This window comes from Salvelinus fontinalis, chromosome 14 (assembly GCF_029448725.1).
Source record: "Salvelinus fontinalis isolate EN_2023a chromosome 14, ASM2944872v1, whole genome shotgun sequence".
NCBI classification, from domain to species: domain Eukaryota; kingdom Metazoa; phylum Chordata; class Actinopteri; order Salmoniformes; family Salmonidae; genus Salvelinus; species Salvelinus fontinalis.
This window is the reverse complement of record NC_074678.1, coordinates 29,206,977-29,226,445: the sequence shown is the minus strand read 5'-3', so window position 1 is coordinate 29,226,445 and position 19,469 is coordinate 29,206,977. Positions and strand designations below refer to the sequence as shown.

General features: G+C 40.7%; 2 protein-coding genes across 3 annotated transcripts in view; both read right to left on the bottom strand.

The window, feature by feature from the left end:
* Positions 1–19,469, bottom strand: part of LOC129810577 (cytosolic carboxypeptidase 6-like) — a 434,529-nt gene that overhangs the window by 100,598 nt on the left and 314,462 nt on the right. The gene's annotated exons all lie outside the window — the stretch shown is intronic.
* Positions 7,936–19,469, bottom strand: part of LOC129810578 (BEN domain-containing protein 5-like) — a 42,820-nt gene continuing 31,286 nt past the window's right edge. For both annotated transcript variants that reach the window (XM_055861240.1, XM_055861241.1), the window contains exon 6: positions 7,936–19,364. In XM_055861240.1, coding sequence (XP_055717215.1) covers positions 19,168–19,364 — 197 coding nt within the window. In that variant the 3' untranslated portion in view covers positions 7,936–19,167. The remainder of the gene's footprint in view (positions 19,365–19,469) is intronic.

The window sequence follows — 19,469 nt, the reverse complement described above, 5'->3', positions numbered from 1 at the left end:
AGTGATGGTTACTGATAATGGGCCTCTGTACGTCTATGTAGATATTCCATTAGAAATCTGCCATTTCCAGCTACAATAGTCATTTATAACATTAACAATGTCTACACTGTATATCTGATCCATTTGATGTTATTTTAAAGGACAAAAAATCAGATTTTCTTTCAAACAAGGACATTTTAAGTGACCCCAAACTTTTGAACGGTAGTGTATATCAACTTCCCATCAATGTATTATCAATTCAGCAGATATTCAGGCAGGCAGTAAGTGACCTCCATATGGCTGACACATTGTCTATCATTAGAGTCATTGTTGAGGCTGTCAGTGGGTTGTCATGAATATCTAGTCGGGGGAGCAGCCTAATATTCCCTTTGTCTCTCATGACAGAGGCGGGCAGATTTTATCTTATACAAATTGATTGCCCTTGAAATGTGACAAAATTGCTTAGCAAGTAACAAGCTATATTTACTGCATTATATAATATAATCATTCAAATTATATTACAACAATTAGTTAATTTTCATTATCAACACCATCCACGGAGAGAGAGAGAGAGAGAGAGAGAGAGAGAGAGAGAGAGAGAGAGAGAGAGAGAGAGAGAGAGAGAGAGAGAGAGAGAGAGAGAGAGAGAGAGAGAGAGAGAGAGAGAGAGAGAGAGAGGAGAGAGAGAGAGAGAGAGAGAGAGAGAGAGAGAGAGAGAGAGAGAGAGAGAGAGAGAGAGAGAGAGAGAGAGAGAGAGAGAGAGAGAGAGAGAGAGAGAGAGAGAGAGAGAGAGTGTGAGAAATAGGGTGGGTGAGAGAGAGAGACTGATGGAGGGTGAGAGAGCGTTGATAGAGGACAGTAGAGAGGAGAATACACAGGCAGGAATATTAAACAGCTGTGGTGATTAGCATCGCGGCAGAGTGGCCCCGTGACAGTGACATTGGCCGTCAATGTCAGACCCTTTTGTGGAGTTTCACCACAATGTTCTTAATTTGTCCCATAATTAGCTTAAACGCTCCAAGAATGAAAAATTCATGATCACTTTGGATTTTTTAATTGAGGGAGCATTATGCATTAATCGAAGCCATTTTGAAGCCTTCTGCTCAAGAAAAAAAGAGAGTAATCCAAAGGTGTCTCAGCCACCTAACTCATTTCCTTTTAAATAAGGCCAATTTGTGAGAATGTGAGACTCCATGGACATATGGTCACACACAGACGCCAAACCTCCTCAACATTTCATTCTAGTGTGTGTGTGTGTGTGTGTGTGTGTGTGTGCGCGCGTGCATGGGAGAGAGAGAGAAGCATAAGAGACTCATCTTTTTAGAACATCTCATTTTTACATCATTCTCTGTATTCAATATTACATGAGACACCAGAGACTGTGTCCATGGCGCTGTGGGAGGTCATAGTGTTAAGACTGACGTCCTCTCTGTTACCCTCCGGGGAGGAGAGGCTGACTAGAGGGCATCTCAGTCACACTGCCCCCCAAAGCAGAGCGTCTCCAGACACCTCTTCCATGGACATCAGGACCACCATGGATGGATTGGGGGGAGAGAGAGAGATTTTAACCTGATTGCTTGATTGGCATGAGAGAGTGAGAAATAGGGTGGGTGAGAGAGAGAGACTGATGGAGGGTGAGAGAGCGTTGATGCAAATTATTTGATGACTTTGAAGACCAATGGCAGAATTCCTTATAATAATCTCATTGTCTGTTAACCCTGGAGTTGAAAAATAGAGCAGCACAAAAAGAAATGACTAAGAACAAAAAGCAAGCCCTTCGACAACATTACCTGGACCAAATCAATGTGCACGCATCAATATACCATAACCATAAAATAACATTTACTGTTGCAAGATTTCACTCAATGATTAGTTACTGTGATCTGGAAAGGTAATGTATACCTGTCAGTAAATACTATAAGTGAATACCAATCATGCACAATAGTACTTAGAGCTAAAACTCCTCTACTGTGCACTCATACAGATGATTTTGAGGGATTTTTATTATATTGGGGAAAGAACGTAACAAAGGCAACATATGGGGAAGTATTTCACATGGAATCTTGAGCATTGAGTTTGAAACAACTGGATAGTTGAGATCAGAACCATAGGAGAAGGCGGCAGCTGTCTGTAGGTTCAGTAACAATATGGACACATGGGGTATGTACCTCACCAGGGCTGCAAATTGGACAAAAACAGATTCCTCTCCTAGAGGCTTTTTCAACAGTATGGCAGATGCATGACTACTTACGTCTATGTAGCCAGTAATAGTCTCCCATATGATACATAGTATTAACCGCTCTACTGACTCCACACGCAGAGACACTGCTGTGCTTCAAGACTGTCAAAAGACCACCAGTTTATTATGGAGTGGGTTCTTCACATGAGGAATTCTAAATAGATGCCTGCAGGACTATTTATCTCTACACACTCTCCATTACCTTCTGTCTCCATAACTCGTGTCTCCATAACTCGTGTCCCCCTCCGGCTAGAGCATTTGTCCCAGAATCGGCCCAATTAAGCCCACTCCCAGGTAAGGGATGAAATGTGAAGCGTCGGTAGGTGCTGACTGAAGTAGGCGGCCGGGGCCTAGCTATCTGACAGCACATCAAAGGGAGTCTGATGGACGTTAGCCTGGGAGCAGCAGCGCTGATTAAACCAGTCCGTGTCGGAGCTGACACCTCTCCAGACTCCCACCCGTCACCATTGGCAGCTCAAGCGCTGAGAGTGAAATAGTGTTCAGGGTCACCAAGGTTTTTAATGATGTGAAAGCAGGCATACATTTTGAGGTGCCACTCACCCCTCTGTTCTATAACACCACCTCTCTCCTTCTCCAATTGTCTCAAAATAGCATGATTTAACCGCCAAAGCTAAGGATTCCAGTGGTCGCACACAGTGTGCTTAGAAATAATAGTTGACTCCTTCTGTCACTATTTTCACTAATAATGAATAAGGGATCCTTCAACTGGGTGGTCTAACTGAAAGGCAGCAGACAGGTCACACCAAACTGGCCAAACAGAATTAAACCATATAACTGAACTTCCCTCTATGAGGCCTGGTCTAAATAGAACAGTGGAGCTGATCACCGCTGCCAGGTTTCTATTCATACTCTCATTATCTTGAGAACTGCTGATGGTAGAATGAGACTCAGGCTTTCAGAGCAAATGTCACATCAGCCTCTTCCTACTATTGGGAATGTTAATTTAGATATCAAAATAGGCAACGGTTTCTGAGAGGGAACAAAGGCCTAGCACAAATTGTTTTCAGATCCTGTTGATTATACTGCAGATATCATGTGATGTATTGGTCAAGACTGTGGCAATGGAGTATGTGGTCATATTTGTTCAAATGCAAGGTATAGTATGTAGACCTATTGTCACTGTTGTCTTAAACACAGGTTTTTAAAACCAACAGCAATATAAAGGGATTTAAATGAATACCCTTCAATGTGTAATGTAAACAGTGTTTAAGATGAATGTGTCTCCAGTACTGCAGCGGTGACTAAAAGGACACAGTATACTGACACTTGGTTGCAGGAGGCAGAGCCCAGCCCTGGCTGTTCCTCCTAGGCCAATCCATCATTACTACACTGAATCATCTCATTGTCAATAACGGATGCAGCAATACATTACAGGCATGTGGCAACTGTTAGCGTTAATGACATTGAGCAGTCCCCTTGGGCAGAGAAAAAGCATAGCTGCACAACACATTGCTTAGTAAGGCAATAATACATGGAATGCATTATGAGGCAAACAGAAAGGGCTTGCTCACAAGGAGTGCCATTTCACCACCATATTTAACAATATACAAAAGACTAATTCAATGCAAAATAGCCAAAAATCTGTCCTCCCACCACCACCCACAACATTGTAAAAGATTAAGATTCTCAATCGCTGTAATAATTGCTCGTTTAATATTACACTGGAGCTTTGACATTGTCATACATTCTAAACCCCTAGTATTGCCAGATTTCCTTGTTTTTGTGTGCCACTGCAGCATGTGGGCTGATATTAACTCCCCGTCTCCCCAATAAATCAGAGAGCCCCTGTCCGCTTATCTCTGGCTGACACCCAGATCAATCTGCCTTTTAATCCCCAGCCCACTCCGCCTCGTGTGAAACCAGCACATCAGACACAGCCCGCCAGCCTGTGTCCCAAATCCAAAGTCAAAGCTCCAGGAAGAGATGGGGAGCGAGGATTGATCTCAGCGATGATAGGAAAAGAATTCAGAGTGCATACAGAGCTTATGTGTGATCTACTGTAAAATGCCATAATGCTAATCTAAATACCAAACAAGGTGTCTAATTTGCGTATGCTACGCTCAGCAGAGCTGTGATGTATCACTGGGCTCATCTCTATTTGTCTGCCTGCGTGGTTTCACAACTCCAGTCAAAGTTGCTGTCAACAACAAAAGACTGACAATGTTAGACTATTTTCTGAGCTTGAGACTCGGGTAGGTTTGTTTTTAAGCGATTAACAGATTTTTGTTTTTTTTCATAAACATACAGTAGGCCTACATTTATTTAACCTTTATTTAACCAGGCCAACAAGTTAGAGACAGAATGCTAAATAAAATGAAATCTTTAACTCTCTACTGCACACATTTAGGTTTTTCCAAGATATAGGCATTCTGATAATGCTGTACCATGAGGATACTAAAACACCAAGGAAAATCTGATATTTTCAGAACATTTATTAAGTGAAACATAGTAGAAACAAGCACTCATTTCATAAGATAATACAAGTTGGGCATAAACTAGTATTTCACTGCCTCTCAAACCTGATTCTTGGGGCCCATTCTTCCTCACTGTCACTGTCCTCACTATCAGAGGGTATGATCCTAACTGCTCAATTAGGCTCCTTTGGCCCATAGAATTTATGACCCTGTGTCCATTGCCTGTGAATGTCAGTGGATATGTTGGAATAAACATTGATCAAGGCCATCATTTTACATCAAATTTGACATGATATTGTCCTGAAAAGTAGGCTAACTGCACAACTTTGTCCTGAAGTAACAACAAAAAAGTAACCTAACCGCACTTGACCTGACGCAATAATACTTTCGGTGTTCCTCAAGGTTCCGTTGTAGGACCACTATTGTTTTCACTATATATTTTACCTCTTGGGGATGTCATTCGAAAACATTGTTAACTTTCACTACTATGCGGATGACACACAGCTGTACATTTCAATGAAACATGGTGAAGCCCCAAAATTGCCCTCGCTGGAAGCCTATGTTTCGACATAAGGAAGTGGATGGCTGCAAACTTTCTACTTTTAACCTCGGAGAAAACAGAGATGCTTGTTCTAGGTCCCAAGAAACAAAGAGATCTTCTGCTGAATCTGACAAGTAATCTTGATGGTTGTACAGTCGTCTCAAATAAAACTGTGAAGGACCTCGGCGTTACTCTGGACCCTGATCTCTCTTTTGACAAACATATCAAGACAGCTTTTTTCAAGGACAGCTTTTTTCCATCTACTTAACATTGCAAAAATCAGACATTTTCTGTCCAAAAATGATGCAGAAAAATGTATCCATGCTTTTGTCACTTCTATGTTAGACTACTGCAATGCTCTACTTTCCGGCTACCCGGATAAAGCACTAAATAAACTTCCGTTAGTGCTAAATACGGCTGCTAGAATCCTGACTAGAACCCAAAAATGTGATCATATTACTCCAGTGCTAGCCTCCCTCCACTGGCTTCCTGTTAAGGCAAGGGCTGATTTCAAGGTTTTACTGCTAACCTACAAAGCATTACATGGGCTTGCTCCTACCCATCTTTCCGATTTGGTCCTGCCGTACATACCTACACGTACGCTACGGTCACAAGACGCAGGCCTCCTAATTGTCCCTAGAATTTCTAAGCAAACAGCTGGAGGCAGGACCTTCTCCTATAGAACTCAATTTTTATGGAATGGTCTGCTTACTCATGTGAGAGACGCAGACTCGATCTAAACCTTTTAGTCTTTATTGAAGACTCATCTCCTCAGTAGGTCCTATGATTGAGTGTAGTCTGGCCCAGGAGTGTGAAGGTGAACGGAAAGGCACTGGAGCAACGAACCGCCCTTGCTGTCTCTGCCTGGCCGGTTCCCCTCACTCTACTGGGATTCTCTGCCTCTAACCCTATTACAGGGGCTGAGTCACTGGCTTACTGGTGCTCTTCCATGCCGTCCCTAGGAGGGTTGCGTCACTTGAGTCGGTTGAGTCACTGACGTGGTCTTCCTGTCTGGGTTGGTGCCCCCCCTTGGGTTGTGCCGTGGCGGAGATCTTTGTGGGCTATACTCGGCCTTGTCTCAGGATGGTAAGTTGGTGGTTGAAGATATCCCTCTAGTGTTGTGGGGGCTGTGCTTTGGCAAAGTGGGTGGGGTTATATCCTGCCTGTTTGGCCCTGTCCGGGGGTGTCATCGGATGGTGCCACAGTGTCTCCTGACCTCTCCTGTCTCAGCCTCCAGTATTTATGCTGCAGTAGTTTATGTGTCAGGGGGCTAGGGTCAGTTTGTTATATCTGGAGTATTTCTCCTGTCTTATCCAGTGTCCTGTGTGAATTTAAGTATGCTCTCTCTAATTCTCTCTTTCTTTCTCTAGGAGGACCTGAGCCCTAGGACCATGCCTCAGGACTACCTGGCCTGATGACTCCTTGCTGTCCCCATCTCCACACGGCACAACCAGAAAAGGACTGGCCACCCCTCATAGCCTGGTTCCTCTCTAGGTTTCTTCCTAGGTTTTGGCCTTTCTAGGGAGTTATTCCTAGCCACCGTGCTTGTACATCTGCATTGCTTGCTGTTTGGGGTTTTAGTCTGGGTTTCTGTACAGCACTTTGAGATATCAGCTGATGTAAGAAGGGCTTTATAAATACATTTGATTTGATACTTTTTTTTATATATATATATAAAAAGTATGTTCAAAAACCATCAAATATGCTGCTTTAGAGATTCCTCCTCCACAAGTACCTTTTTATTGTGAAATTATGTTTATTTAAATAATCTCTCGCACCATGCGCTCAGGTTGCTCTGCCTCCTGAAAGAAGGTATACAAACATTAAGAACACCTGCTCTTTCCATGACAGACTGACCAGGTGAATCCAACAGCTATGATCACTTATTGGTCACTTGTTAAATCTATTTCAAATCAATGTAGATGAAGGGGAGGAGACAGGTTAAATAAGACAATTGAGACATTGATGTGTACCATTCAGGGGGTGTATGGGCAAGACAAAAGATTTAAGTGCCTTTGAACCACAGGAGGTTGGTGGCACCTTAATTGGGAAGGATTAACTCATGGTAATGGCTGGAGTGGAATGGATCCATTTCAGACATGAGCCGTCCTCCACTCAGCAGCCTCCACTGCTTTGAATGGGGTATTTAATGTTTTATTTAACCAGCAAGTCAGTTAAGAACATATTCTTGGCCAATTGTCCGCTGCATCGGGCTCCCAATCATGGCTGGTTGTGATACAGCCTGGATTTGAACCATGGTGTCTGTAGTGACGCTTCTAGCACTGAGGTGCAGTGCCTTACACAGCTGCGCCACTCAGGAGCTGTTTGAAAAGACTGCCTGAAATTTCTCTTGTTTTGGTAAGATTAAGTTTTGGCTTGCCTGGTGTAATCACCAGGTGACAAATTAGTTAATAGACCAATAGAGTTACAGAACTCTCTTCCAATAACAGCTAGTTTTCAGTTTCCCCCTCAAACCATTCCCAAACAGTCCTAGCAAAAATCTTGCTTAAGAAAGAAGCAATTTGTTTCTTTTTGACCATTTTATTTGAAAACAATCACAGTAAGGTACTTAATTGTTACCCAGAAATTATTTGATCTTTGGATAAAAACAGCTGCATTGGACCTTTAACAACAATCATATGGGGGGTGGGGGGTGGGGGGGGGTGTTGTGAGGAGCAAAAACGTTTTCCTGTTGCCTGAGGGCAAAGCTGTGCAATGGAAAAAGAGCCATGAGTCAAATGTTCTGGTAGAATAAAAGTCAGGATTTATTTTGTTGATCTGTACATTGAACAGGTGTACCTGGACTGCATCAAACACCCAAAAATTATGCTAAGCGTCAAAATCGGTCGCATGGCAGAGGTGTGACCGATTTGCAAGGACATGTATATTTATAACATTTTCTTTCTGTATGACACCTTTTGGGGACAGTGACTGTGTGAGGGTCTCACTCCCTCCCTAGGACACACTGAGGCCACACCCCCCTCCCAAGGATAAATTCACAGATCTAGGCTCCGCTCACCACCTTACACAAGATTATGTACGATCTCAAAAACTAGACTGTTCCTGAAACCTGAATCTCTGGCTCCAAGAAAAGAGGGATTTAAAAAGACCACATGACTACAGCAGAGCCACAGATTGAGTACATATACACAGAGTACATATACTGTTCATAGATCTATGGTTCTGGTTCACAGTAATTGAGCATGTTCGCAGTTATTTATATATGTATATATATTTTTTATGAATTTGTTTGTTGGCTCCCCATTAGCTTTTGCAGAAGCTACTCTTCCTGGGGTCAGGAAGAGTAGCAAGAATGAAGAAGATCAACAAGAAGTGAAACAAAACTTGGGATTGATTGCGATTCCAATTTTCAGAGGTGAAATTGATGAATTTTTTGACGTTCTTCAAATTATGTCACATATCAACAAGAGGTTGTCAGGACAGTTCACACCCATCTATAAAATATTTTTACAAGATTTAAAAAAAATAAGGGGTACATTTAATATTCTCTGAGATAAATTCACAATCCCATCCAAACCAATATTGAATTTCCAGCTAAATATTAGACACGGCTTAGAAATAACCTTGTACTGTAATTGCAATCTGTCTGTAGAAGTGTTGTCACAGCATTGACCCGTGGATAACAAAACATTTACTGAGGACCAAATCTCTCTCTTATAGAACTGCCCAGTCCAGTTAGAAAATGGTTTTAGCACAACTGCCCATGAAGCCAATATGCAATCTCTCTCTTATAGAACTGCCCAGTCCAGTTAGAAAATGGTTTTAGCACAACTGCCCATGAAGCCAATATGCAATCTCTCTCTTATAGAACTGCCCAGTCCAGTTAGAAAATGGTTTTAGCACAACTGCCCATGAAGCCAATATGTAACAAGCTAATAGCAGTATTTGGTTAAATGGTGATCTGAAGCAAGCCCAAATTGTCCAATTCCTAAGTATGCAGATACCTGCTAAAAGTATATTTTAAGATGCACTAGGAATTATGAAGTTCTTGACTTAAAACACCAGAGTTGATTTTGCTACAACCAAAATGTATGATTTAAACAAGACATTTGACCAGTCGTTGATTTTGGGATCACCAACCTGAATAAACAGCTTAATGAGAATAAAAACAGAGAAAAAATTAGCACCATTTGAGGTAAGAGACACAGATCAGTTAATCTGTTTGCTGGTAGCACCATCAACCAGTGAAAATCTCAGAAAGTGACATAAAACACCCATCAAAGTCACAGCATAGCAATGATTTGAAATATATATTTGGAGACAACTGGGCATCCCTTGACAGTAGCATCTTTAGTAAGCAGGTTATAAAACAGATTTCCCAATAATGATATCAACTGTGTAGTATTGAGGTTACGAGTTTACATATACATGTGGAAAGGAGTTACCAGTAAGGTATTTTCCTATAGTATTAGAAATATATACAATCACACACAGACACAAGAGTAGCAATGAGGTAGGGCGGTGATGCTAGATGAAGTATACCTGGCTAATGGATTGTAGAACTGAAAGCTACATGTAAAGATGAGCAAGAATACATTTTTTAAATGACACAAAAAAATATATATATAATTTAGTGTAAGCTTTACATTTTATCTGAGGTGAGTACATTGGGCCTCATGAATCAGACAGCCAGACCGAGAGTGCAGTAAGACATGCTGCCAGTCCATGACTCACTGCCATAGTGAGGATATGACAAATTAATCTTCTTTTTGTAAAACCTCATATCGCTGCATACCAAAGGAAGTGTTGTAACTACGTCTAGTGGCAGTGATAGTACTGTAGTAGGAACACTGGGCAGTTTGGAGGGTTAAACCTGGACTGGTCCTCAGCATCAGAGACATAACATCTTTTCATGAACAGGTCAGGTGACAATATATTCCAATATTCATCACTGTTTAACCACACACCCTGTTTTGGCATCAGAAAACAAATGAGTAAACAACAATAACATGTCACAGGAATTCCTCGCAGTCCACACAGCAGAGCAGTTTCTCACACACAACCTAAAAGCTTTAAACGTATGCATTGTAATACATAGTGTGCATAAGGACCCGACAGGACCATGTTGATTACTACAGAAATAATAGCATGACATCTACATTAGGGAGAATAAAAAAATAATATATATATATATATTCAGTCTCTGTGATAACTCTGGACTAAAATCTTGGCAAGGGCCGTTTTTGAGCAAGTTCAAACCCAGCCTATTTCCTCACCAGCTTTCCCCGCTACATCGTCAGCATTCAATACTTTGGCTTATTATTACCACTCATCCACAACAACTCTCAATATATCCAGCACCGTTACACATTCAGTTAAGAGCACACAATCCATTCATAATGCACATCTCCATTGCCAAGGTCCTTGAATTTGTGAATCACATTAGATGAAATAGCACAGTACAGTCCTTGTTTGTTTGATATGTCAACCCACCCAATTCCCCATCCCCAGTCAGTTCCCATGCTATCTGTTTGTACCGAGCTGATGGAGTCTGCCATCCCTGCTCTATAGCCATTCCAACACATTATCCTGTCTGGTAACACAGATGGATCCAATGTTTAACCACTAGCGATAGCTTGGCATCTAGTGCAGCCTGGGGTTCAGCGTGATTCTACTGTCAACAACAGCAAAGCTGCAACATGACATGGCGGGCCATAAAGGGACCAATGGCTGTGAGGGCTGAGTGACGCCAGGCCATGTATTGAATAGTAAATGGCCGTGCCCACCTTAACCATTAGCTGTTCAAACAGAGAGGGAGGGGCCGGTTATAAAACTTGGCTTTTTTCTTAACTACTCCTCCACACCACAAAATACAGGGAATGCGCAATTTCTCAGATTTGAACATTTCTTTGAAAAAAATAAGTGGACTGAAAAGGGCTGTAGATTATTTTTGGCAATCATTCAAACAGGATATCATTCCAGCAGAACTTCCAGTGTTCCCAGCGTCCCACTCCCTAGTCTACGTCTTAAACAATCACATCATTTAAATAATAGGGTCAATTCAAAGCACATAAAAATAACTGTCAAACATGGAAAATAGAAACAACAGGACAAGAGAGCAGCAGACAAGATTAGCTTAACATTTTGAACAACTATTATGCAGTTCCTCTGTAGAATTATATTGTCTGGCTCAAAGGATGTTGCTTTAAAAACACAAAACATCTTTGTTTTACACATTAGTTTGAGGTCTAAAGCGTATTCCAATGTCTGTGGAGTGGCAGGTGGGAGGGAATAGGCTAACCCTGGGGGATATAAAGGAGTAAGTGCCAGAGGCATTGCTTACTAAGGACCACTCTTCACACTTATTCAGTTCATACAAATAACAAACCAGAACTCAAATATATAATACATTGATTGTTAGTTGTCTTTTTTCCTATTTTGCAAACAATCCATTTCTTTGGAAATAGACAATCTGTCACAAGAGATTTAAAGTGCATTCAATGATTGATTTGCTAGTCTGACCAATCCTTAAAACAGGGGAAACTTAAGATATGTCAGAGTGTTGTGGTTTGTCTTGAGGTCACACGAGAGACACTTAATTTCTTTGAGATGAGATGCTCCTGATATACATTTTGGTGACAACATCAAGCTTAAAGCCAACAATGATTACAAAAATAAACACACACAAAAATAAATCACCAAGTAACAAAAGAATTGCAATGTCAATTAACAAACCAGACAAAGAAAAGACCCAAAAGGTATTTAACATGGTAACATGTAAGTCGGACTAATAACTGAAAATCCATGATTTGTAAAAAAAAAAAAAAAAAAAAAAAAAAAAAAAACTAGTTATATACACACTAAAATATCCCCACATATGGTAGCTTAACAAAAGGTTGACCGAATGGTAAGAACTATAAAAGAAACACCATAGACAGACACACAAACAAAAATAGAAAGTGATGAGACAAAAAGGCTTGACAGGCAGACCTGCAGGTGATTCACAGTTAGCCACATGGTCACAGTTGAGAATTCAATCTGCAGCATTTAATTCCAGATCGCAGACAGCCAGACAAGCCGTTTGGGGAAAAACAAAGAAGACATTTGAAAAGTTCTGATGGCATGTCATTGGAAGTTGTCACTATACCTTATTTCATTCCAAGTGGTGTGCCTCAAAGAAGAGGGCTGTGAGAGAGCAGGAAGTCTGCTTTATCCAGGCCCACAGGGATCAAGACTAACACTGACCGCTGCAGACAGCTTTACCTACAGCCACACACAGTATCTGGCAACTTTTCACATTCAGACACCAAAGTGCAGTTTAAAGCTATATCAGCTTTATTTTACAATCACAGCTTACTAGAAATCTTGAGGACACAGTCCCCAATAACTGCCATATCCTAAGGCCTTTCTTCAAAACAGTTTAATGACCTGCAGAACAGTTTGAATAAAGATAACATCTACAACAATGACATTTACAGTTGAAGTCTGAAGTTTACATACACTTAGGTTGGAGTCATTAAAACTCATTTTTCAACCACTCCACAATTTTCTTGTTAACAAACTATCTACTTTGCACATGGCACAAGTGATTTTTCCAACAATTGTTTACAGACAAGATAATTTCACTTATAATTCCTTGTATCACAATTCCAGAAGTTTACATACACTAAGTTGACTGTGCCTTTAAACAGCTTGGAAAGTTCCAGAATATGATGTCATGGCTTTAGAAGCTTCTGACATCATTTGAGACATCATGATGGCTAACTGACATCATTTGAGTTGATTGGAGGTGGATTTCAAGGCCTACCTCCAAACTCAGTGCCTCTTTGCTTGACATCATGGGAAAATCAAAAGAAATCAGCCAAGACCTCAGAAAAAGAATTGCAGACCTCCACAAGTCTGGTTCATCCTTGGGAGCAATTTCCAAACGCCTGAAGTCACCACGTTCATCTGTACAAACAATAGTACGCAAGTATAAACACCATGGGACCACGCAGCCGTAATACCGCTCAGGAAGGAGACGCGCTCTGTCTCCTAGAGATGAACGTACTTTGGTGCGAAAAGTGCAAATCAATCCCAAAACAACAGCAAAGGACCTTGTGAAGATGCTGGTTGAAACGGGTACAAAAGTATCTATATCCACAGTAAAACAGGTCCTATATCGACATAACCTGAAAGGCCGCTCAGCAAGGAAGAAGGCACTGCTCCAAAACCGCCATAAAAAAGCCAGACTATGGTTTGCAACTGCACATTGGGACAAAGATCGTACATTTTGGAGAAATATCCTCTGGTCTGATGAAACAAAAATAGAACTGTTTGGCATAATGACCATCGTTATGTTTGGAGGAAAAAGGGGGAGGCTTGCAAGCTGAAGAACACCCTCCCAACCGTGAAGCACGGGGGTGGCAGCAGCATGCTGTGGGGGTGCTTTGTTGCAGGAGGGGACTGGTGCACTTCACAAAATAGATGGCATCATGAGGAAGGAAAATTATTTGGATATATTGGAGCAACATTAGTCAGGAAGTTAACTTCTCTAGGGTAGGGGGCAGCATTCGGAATTTTGGATGAAAAGCATGCCCAAATTAAACTGCCAGCTACTCATCCCCAGAAGATAAGATATGCATATTTTTAGTATATTTGGATAGAAAACACTCAAGTTTCTAAAACTGTTTGAATCATGCCTGTGAGTATAACATAACTTATTTAGCAGGCGAAACCCCAAAGACAGACCATTCAGATTTGTCTTTTGAGGTCACTCTCTTTCAATGAGTTTTCATTGGGAAACCAGATTTCTAAGGGACATGCTTGCAGTTCCTACCGCTTCCACTGGATGTCAACAGTCTTGAGAAATTGGTTGAGGTTATTCCTTTGTGTAATGAAGAAGTACGGCCATCTTGAACGAGAGTCACTCGACGTGTCCTGTTTGTTAGAGGCGCGAGACCAGAAAGCATGCTACAGTTGGTTTTAATCCTGTATTGAACACAGATCATCCGGTCTTCAATTTTATTGATTATTAACGTAAAAAAAATACCTAAAGTTGTATTACAAAAGTAGTTTGAATTTTTTGGGCAAAGTTTACAGGTAACCTTTGAGATATTTTGTAGTGATGTTTGAGCAAGTTGGAACCGGTGTTTTTCTGGATCAAACGCACCAAATAAATGTACATTTTGTGTATATTTCAACGGAATTAATCGAACAAAAGGACCATTTGTGATGTTTATGGGACATATTGGAGTGCCAACAACAGAAGCTCGTCAAAGGCAAGAATTATATTTTTATTTCTGCGTTTTGTGTCGCGCCTGCAGGGTTGAAATATACTTATCTCTTTTTGTTTACAATGGTGCTATCATCAGATAATAGCATTGTTTGCTTTTGCCGAAAAGCCTATTTGAATTCTGACATGTTGGCTGGATTCACAACCAGTGTATCTTTAAAATGGTGTAAAATACTTGTATGTTTGAGGAATTTAAATTATGGGATTTCTGTTGTTTTGAATTTGGCGCCCTGCAGTTTCACTGGCTGTTGACGAGGTGGGACGCTACCCTCCCACATACCCTAGAGAAGTTAAAGCTTGGTCGCAAATGGGTCTTCCAAATGGACAATGAACCCAAGCATACTTCCAAAGTTTTTATTTTTTTACGTTACCTTTGTTTAACTAGGCAAGTCAGTTAACTTCACTAGGGTAGGTGGCAGCATTCGGAATTTTGGATGAAAACTGTGCCCAAATTAAACTGCCTGCTACTCGGGCCCAGAAGATAGGCTATGCATATGATTTGGATAGAAAACACTCTAAAGTTTTCAAAACTGTTAAAATGATGTCTGAGTATAACAGAACTGATATGGCAGGCAAAAACCTGAGTAAAGTCCAACCAGGAAGTACTATAATTTGAAAGGCTGTTTTTCCATTGAAAGCCTATCCACCATACAAAGACTTAGGACCCAGTTCACGAGCTCTGTGGCTTCCTCTACGTGTGGCCAGTCTTTAGGCATTGTTTCACATATTTACTCTGAAAAATGAGGGAGATACAGCACTTTCAATCAGTGGCCAGTGGATATTTCCATTCATCAGCCATGCGCCTGATCGGGAACGCGCCTTCCTTGTTTCTCCTTTCCTATTGACGAAGCTTTTGTCCGGTTGAAATATTATTGATTATTTATGACAAAAACAACCGGAGGATTGATTTTAAACATCGTTAGGCATGTTTCTACTAACTTTTGTTGTACTTTTTAAAAACTTTGTCTGGACCGAATGAATTAACTTTTGTGATAGGGCGCAGCATTTTCACTTTTGGATTAATTGCGTGCCCATAGTGAACTGCCTCCTACTCTGTCCCAGATGCTAATATATGCATATTATTATTACTATTGGATATAAAACACTCTGAAGTTTCTAAAACTGTTTGAATGATGTCTGTGAGTATAACAGAACGCATATGGCAGGCAAAAACCTGAGAAAAAATCCAAACAGGAAGTGAGAATTCTGTGGCTAGTCGATGTTCAAATCATCGCCTATTCAATTCCCTGTAAGATATGGATCTGTTTGCACTTCCTATGCCTTCCACTAGATGTCAACAGTCTGTAGAACGTGGAATGAAGCCTCTACTGTGATGTTGAGCCGGATGGGAGGTGTTTCAGTCATTGGTCTGGCAGAATGCCAGTTCCTAGTCACACGCGTTCCAAACGATGTCGTCTTGCTTTCCGTAACTTCTAGAGACACAAAGGAATTCTCCGATTGGAACGTTATTGGATAGTTATGATAACAACATCCTTAAGATTGATTCTCTACTTAGTTTGACCAGTTTATTCGACCTGTTAAATAACTTTTTGACGTTTTCGTCCAAGTTCGCCTGCATCTGCGCGAGCGTTTGGACATGTGCACTAAACATGCTAGCAAAAGTAGCTACTTTAAGTAATGGACATTATCGAGCAAAACAACAATTTATTGTGGAACCAGGATTCCTGGGAGTGCATTCTGATAAAGATCAAAGGAAAAGGAATATTTATGATGTAATTTCGTATTTCTGTTGACTCCAACATGGCGGAGAAATGTTGTTATATCTGAGCACCGTCTCAGATTATTGCATGGTGTGCTTTTTCCGTAAAGTTTTTTTGAAATCTGACACAGCGGTTGCATTAAGAACAAGTGTATCTTTAATTCTATGTAAAACATGTATCTTTGATCAAAGTTTATGATGAGTATTTCTGTTATTTGATGTGGCTCTCTGCAATTTCACTGGATATTTTGGAGGCATTTCTGAACATGGCGCCAATGTAAACCGAGATGTGGATATAAATATGCACATTATCGAACAAAACATAAATGTATTGTGTAACATGATGTCCTATGAGTGTCATCTGATGAAGATCAAAGGTTAGTGATACATTTTCTCTCTATTTCTGCTTTTTGTGACTACTATCTTTTGCTGGGAAAATGGCTGTGATTTTCTGTGGCTATGTACTGAGCTAACAATCGTTTGGTGTGCTTTCGCCGTAAATCCTTTTTGAAATCAGACATGTTGGCTGGATTCACAACATGTGTAGCTTTAATTTGGTGTCTTTCATGTGTGATTTCATGATATATTACTATAAAAATCAATCTATTTGAATTTGGCGCACTACATTTTTTCTGGCTTTTGGCCAAGTGGGATGCTACCGTCCCACATATCCCAGAGAAGTTAAGCATTCGGATTACTGAACAAAAAGGAGGTTTTTGGTCATAAAGAGGGACATTATCAAACATTTGTCTAACATGGAGACCTGGGAGTGCCACAAGATTAAGATCAAAGGTAAGTGATTAATTTGAATGTTATTTCTGACTTTTGTGACACTCTCCTTGGCTGGAAAATGGCTGTATGGGTTTCTGTGGCTAGGTGCTGACCTAACATAATGGCAAAGTGTGCTTTCTCCGTAAAGCCTTTTTGAAATCTGACACAGCGGTTGCATTAAGGACAAGTTTACCTTTATTCGTATGTTTAACACTTGTATCGTTTATCAATGTTTATGATGAGTATTTCTGTAATTTGATGTGGCTCTCTGCACTTTCACCGGATGTTTGTTTGAGACAATGCATTTCTGACCATAACGCGCCAATGTAAACTGAGATTTTTGGATATAAATATGAACTTTATCGAACAAAACATACATGTATTGTGTAACATGAAGTCCTATGAGTGCCATCAAAGGTTAGTGATTAATTTTATCTCTATTTCTTGTGACTCCCCTCTTTGGCTGGAAAAATTGCTGTATGGTTTTCTGTGACTAGGTGCTGACCTAACATAATCACATGCTGTGCTTCAGCAGTAAAGCCTTTTTGAAATCAGACACTGTGGGGGGATTTACAAGAAGTGTATCTTTAAAATGGTGTATAATACTTGTATATTTGAGGAATTTTAATTATGGGATTTCTGTTGTTTTGAATTTGGCACCCTGCAATTTCACTGGCTGTTGTCGAGGCGTCCCACTGGTACCAGAGAGGTGAAGAACAATTTCTTATTTTCAAATGACAGCCTAGGAACAGTGGGTTAACTGCCTTGTTCAGGGGCAGAACCTTGTCAGCTCGGGGATTCGATCTTGCAACCTTTCGGTTACTAGTCCAACGCTCTAACCACTAGGCTACCTGCCACCCCAGTTGTGGCAAAACGGCTTAAGAACAACAAAGTCAAGGTATTGGAGTGGCCATCACAAGCCCTGACCCCAATCCCATAGAAAATTTGTGGGCAGAACTGAAAAAGCGTGGGCGAGCAAGGAGGCCTACAAACCTGACTCAGTTACACCAGCTCTGTCAGGAGGAACGGGCCAAACTTCCCCCAACTTATTGTGAGAAGCTTGTGGAAGGCTACCCGAAACGTTTGACGCAAGTTAAACAATTTAAAGGCAATTCTACCAAATACATAATTGAGTATATGTAAACTTCTGACCCACTTGGAATGTGATGAAAGAAATAAAAGCTGAAATAAATAATTCTCTACTATTATTCTGACATATCACATTCTTAAAATAAAGTGGTGATCCTAACTGACCTAAGACAGGGAATTTTTACTGGGATTAAATGTCAGGAATTGTGAAAATCTGAGTTTAAATGTATTTGGCTAAGGTGTATGTAAACGTCCGACTTCAACTGTATGTAAAATCAAATCTTAAGTTGGATCGCTCAAGTAGGATAGATAAATACTGTAAACCAAGTATCCAGAAAATAACATACTGTATCTTCTCAAGACCGTTGCCAGTCTGATGTGGACAAGCACCGCACTGAAACAATGATAAACCTCTGAACCAAACTCTTAATGTTCATTGGTGCTCTATACTATGGAAATCCATATTTCCATGGAAGATACACAGCAATAATCTCTAGGGCAACAGAATATCTGTGCAATGTGGCCTCGATCAATTAAGACCTTGTTGTAAAAGTGCATCTTTACATCCTTACCACAACACATTAAGTACCAATAGCACACACAGAGACCTCAACACTAAGGCCTTCATCATGGCTAACCTTTCCACCACACACACGAACATGATTATTCCAAAATATCTTCTTACAAACAGAATACTTATTTTTCAAGGTATATCACTGCGAATGTTAGGACTCAATGTCATGTTCTGACACAGAACATTTGGTTTGAGCGCGACTGCATTCTCTAACAAGCAGATTGCTATAAGAATCTCTCCACACAAAAACATCTCTAAAACCCAGGTCCACCCAGCCAAATCAAACTGTCACATGCGCCACATACAACATGTAGACCTTACCGTGAAATGCCTACTTACAAGCCCTTAACCAACAGTGCAGTTCAAGAAAGTCCTACTTAAAGCTTGTAAAAAATACTCACACCAGTTCATATGACTCATACCAAAGCGCTCAACCACTCGTGGCATTGACTGGCAGGTAAAGCTGTCTTACAGCTGATGGATTGTTTAGGGCCTTGGGCCCTCACTGAAAACCTTTAGTGCTGGCACACATGATCCTACCCACCAGAAAATGAGAGCTACAGTATGGCGACAACTTTACGACACTACATGCCATCATAGGTAAAATTCTCCTTCTTGAGAGTTTGTCTAATGAGCAGCTTCGATTCCCGCCTCTCCTCGTTCTTGATGGATTTGTTGATATCCATAATTTTTTCACAAATGTATTTGTTCACTTTGGACAATCTTTGTGTGATCTCTGCGCTGTCTGCTGTTTCTTGAGACACTCTGTCATACAGACACTCTGGAAAAAAGGAAATAAGAGTGCATTATTCATCCCCAAAAATGAAGCGATATTCCAAACTTTGAGTTGCAAACAGTACCTAAAACATCTGATAGCAGGCCTACA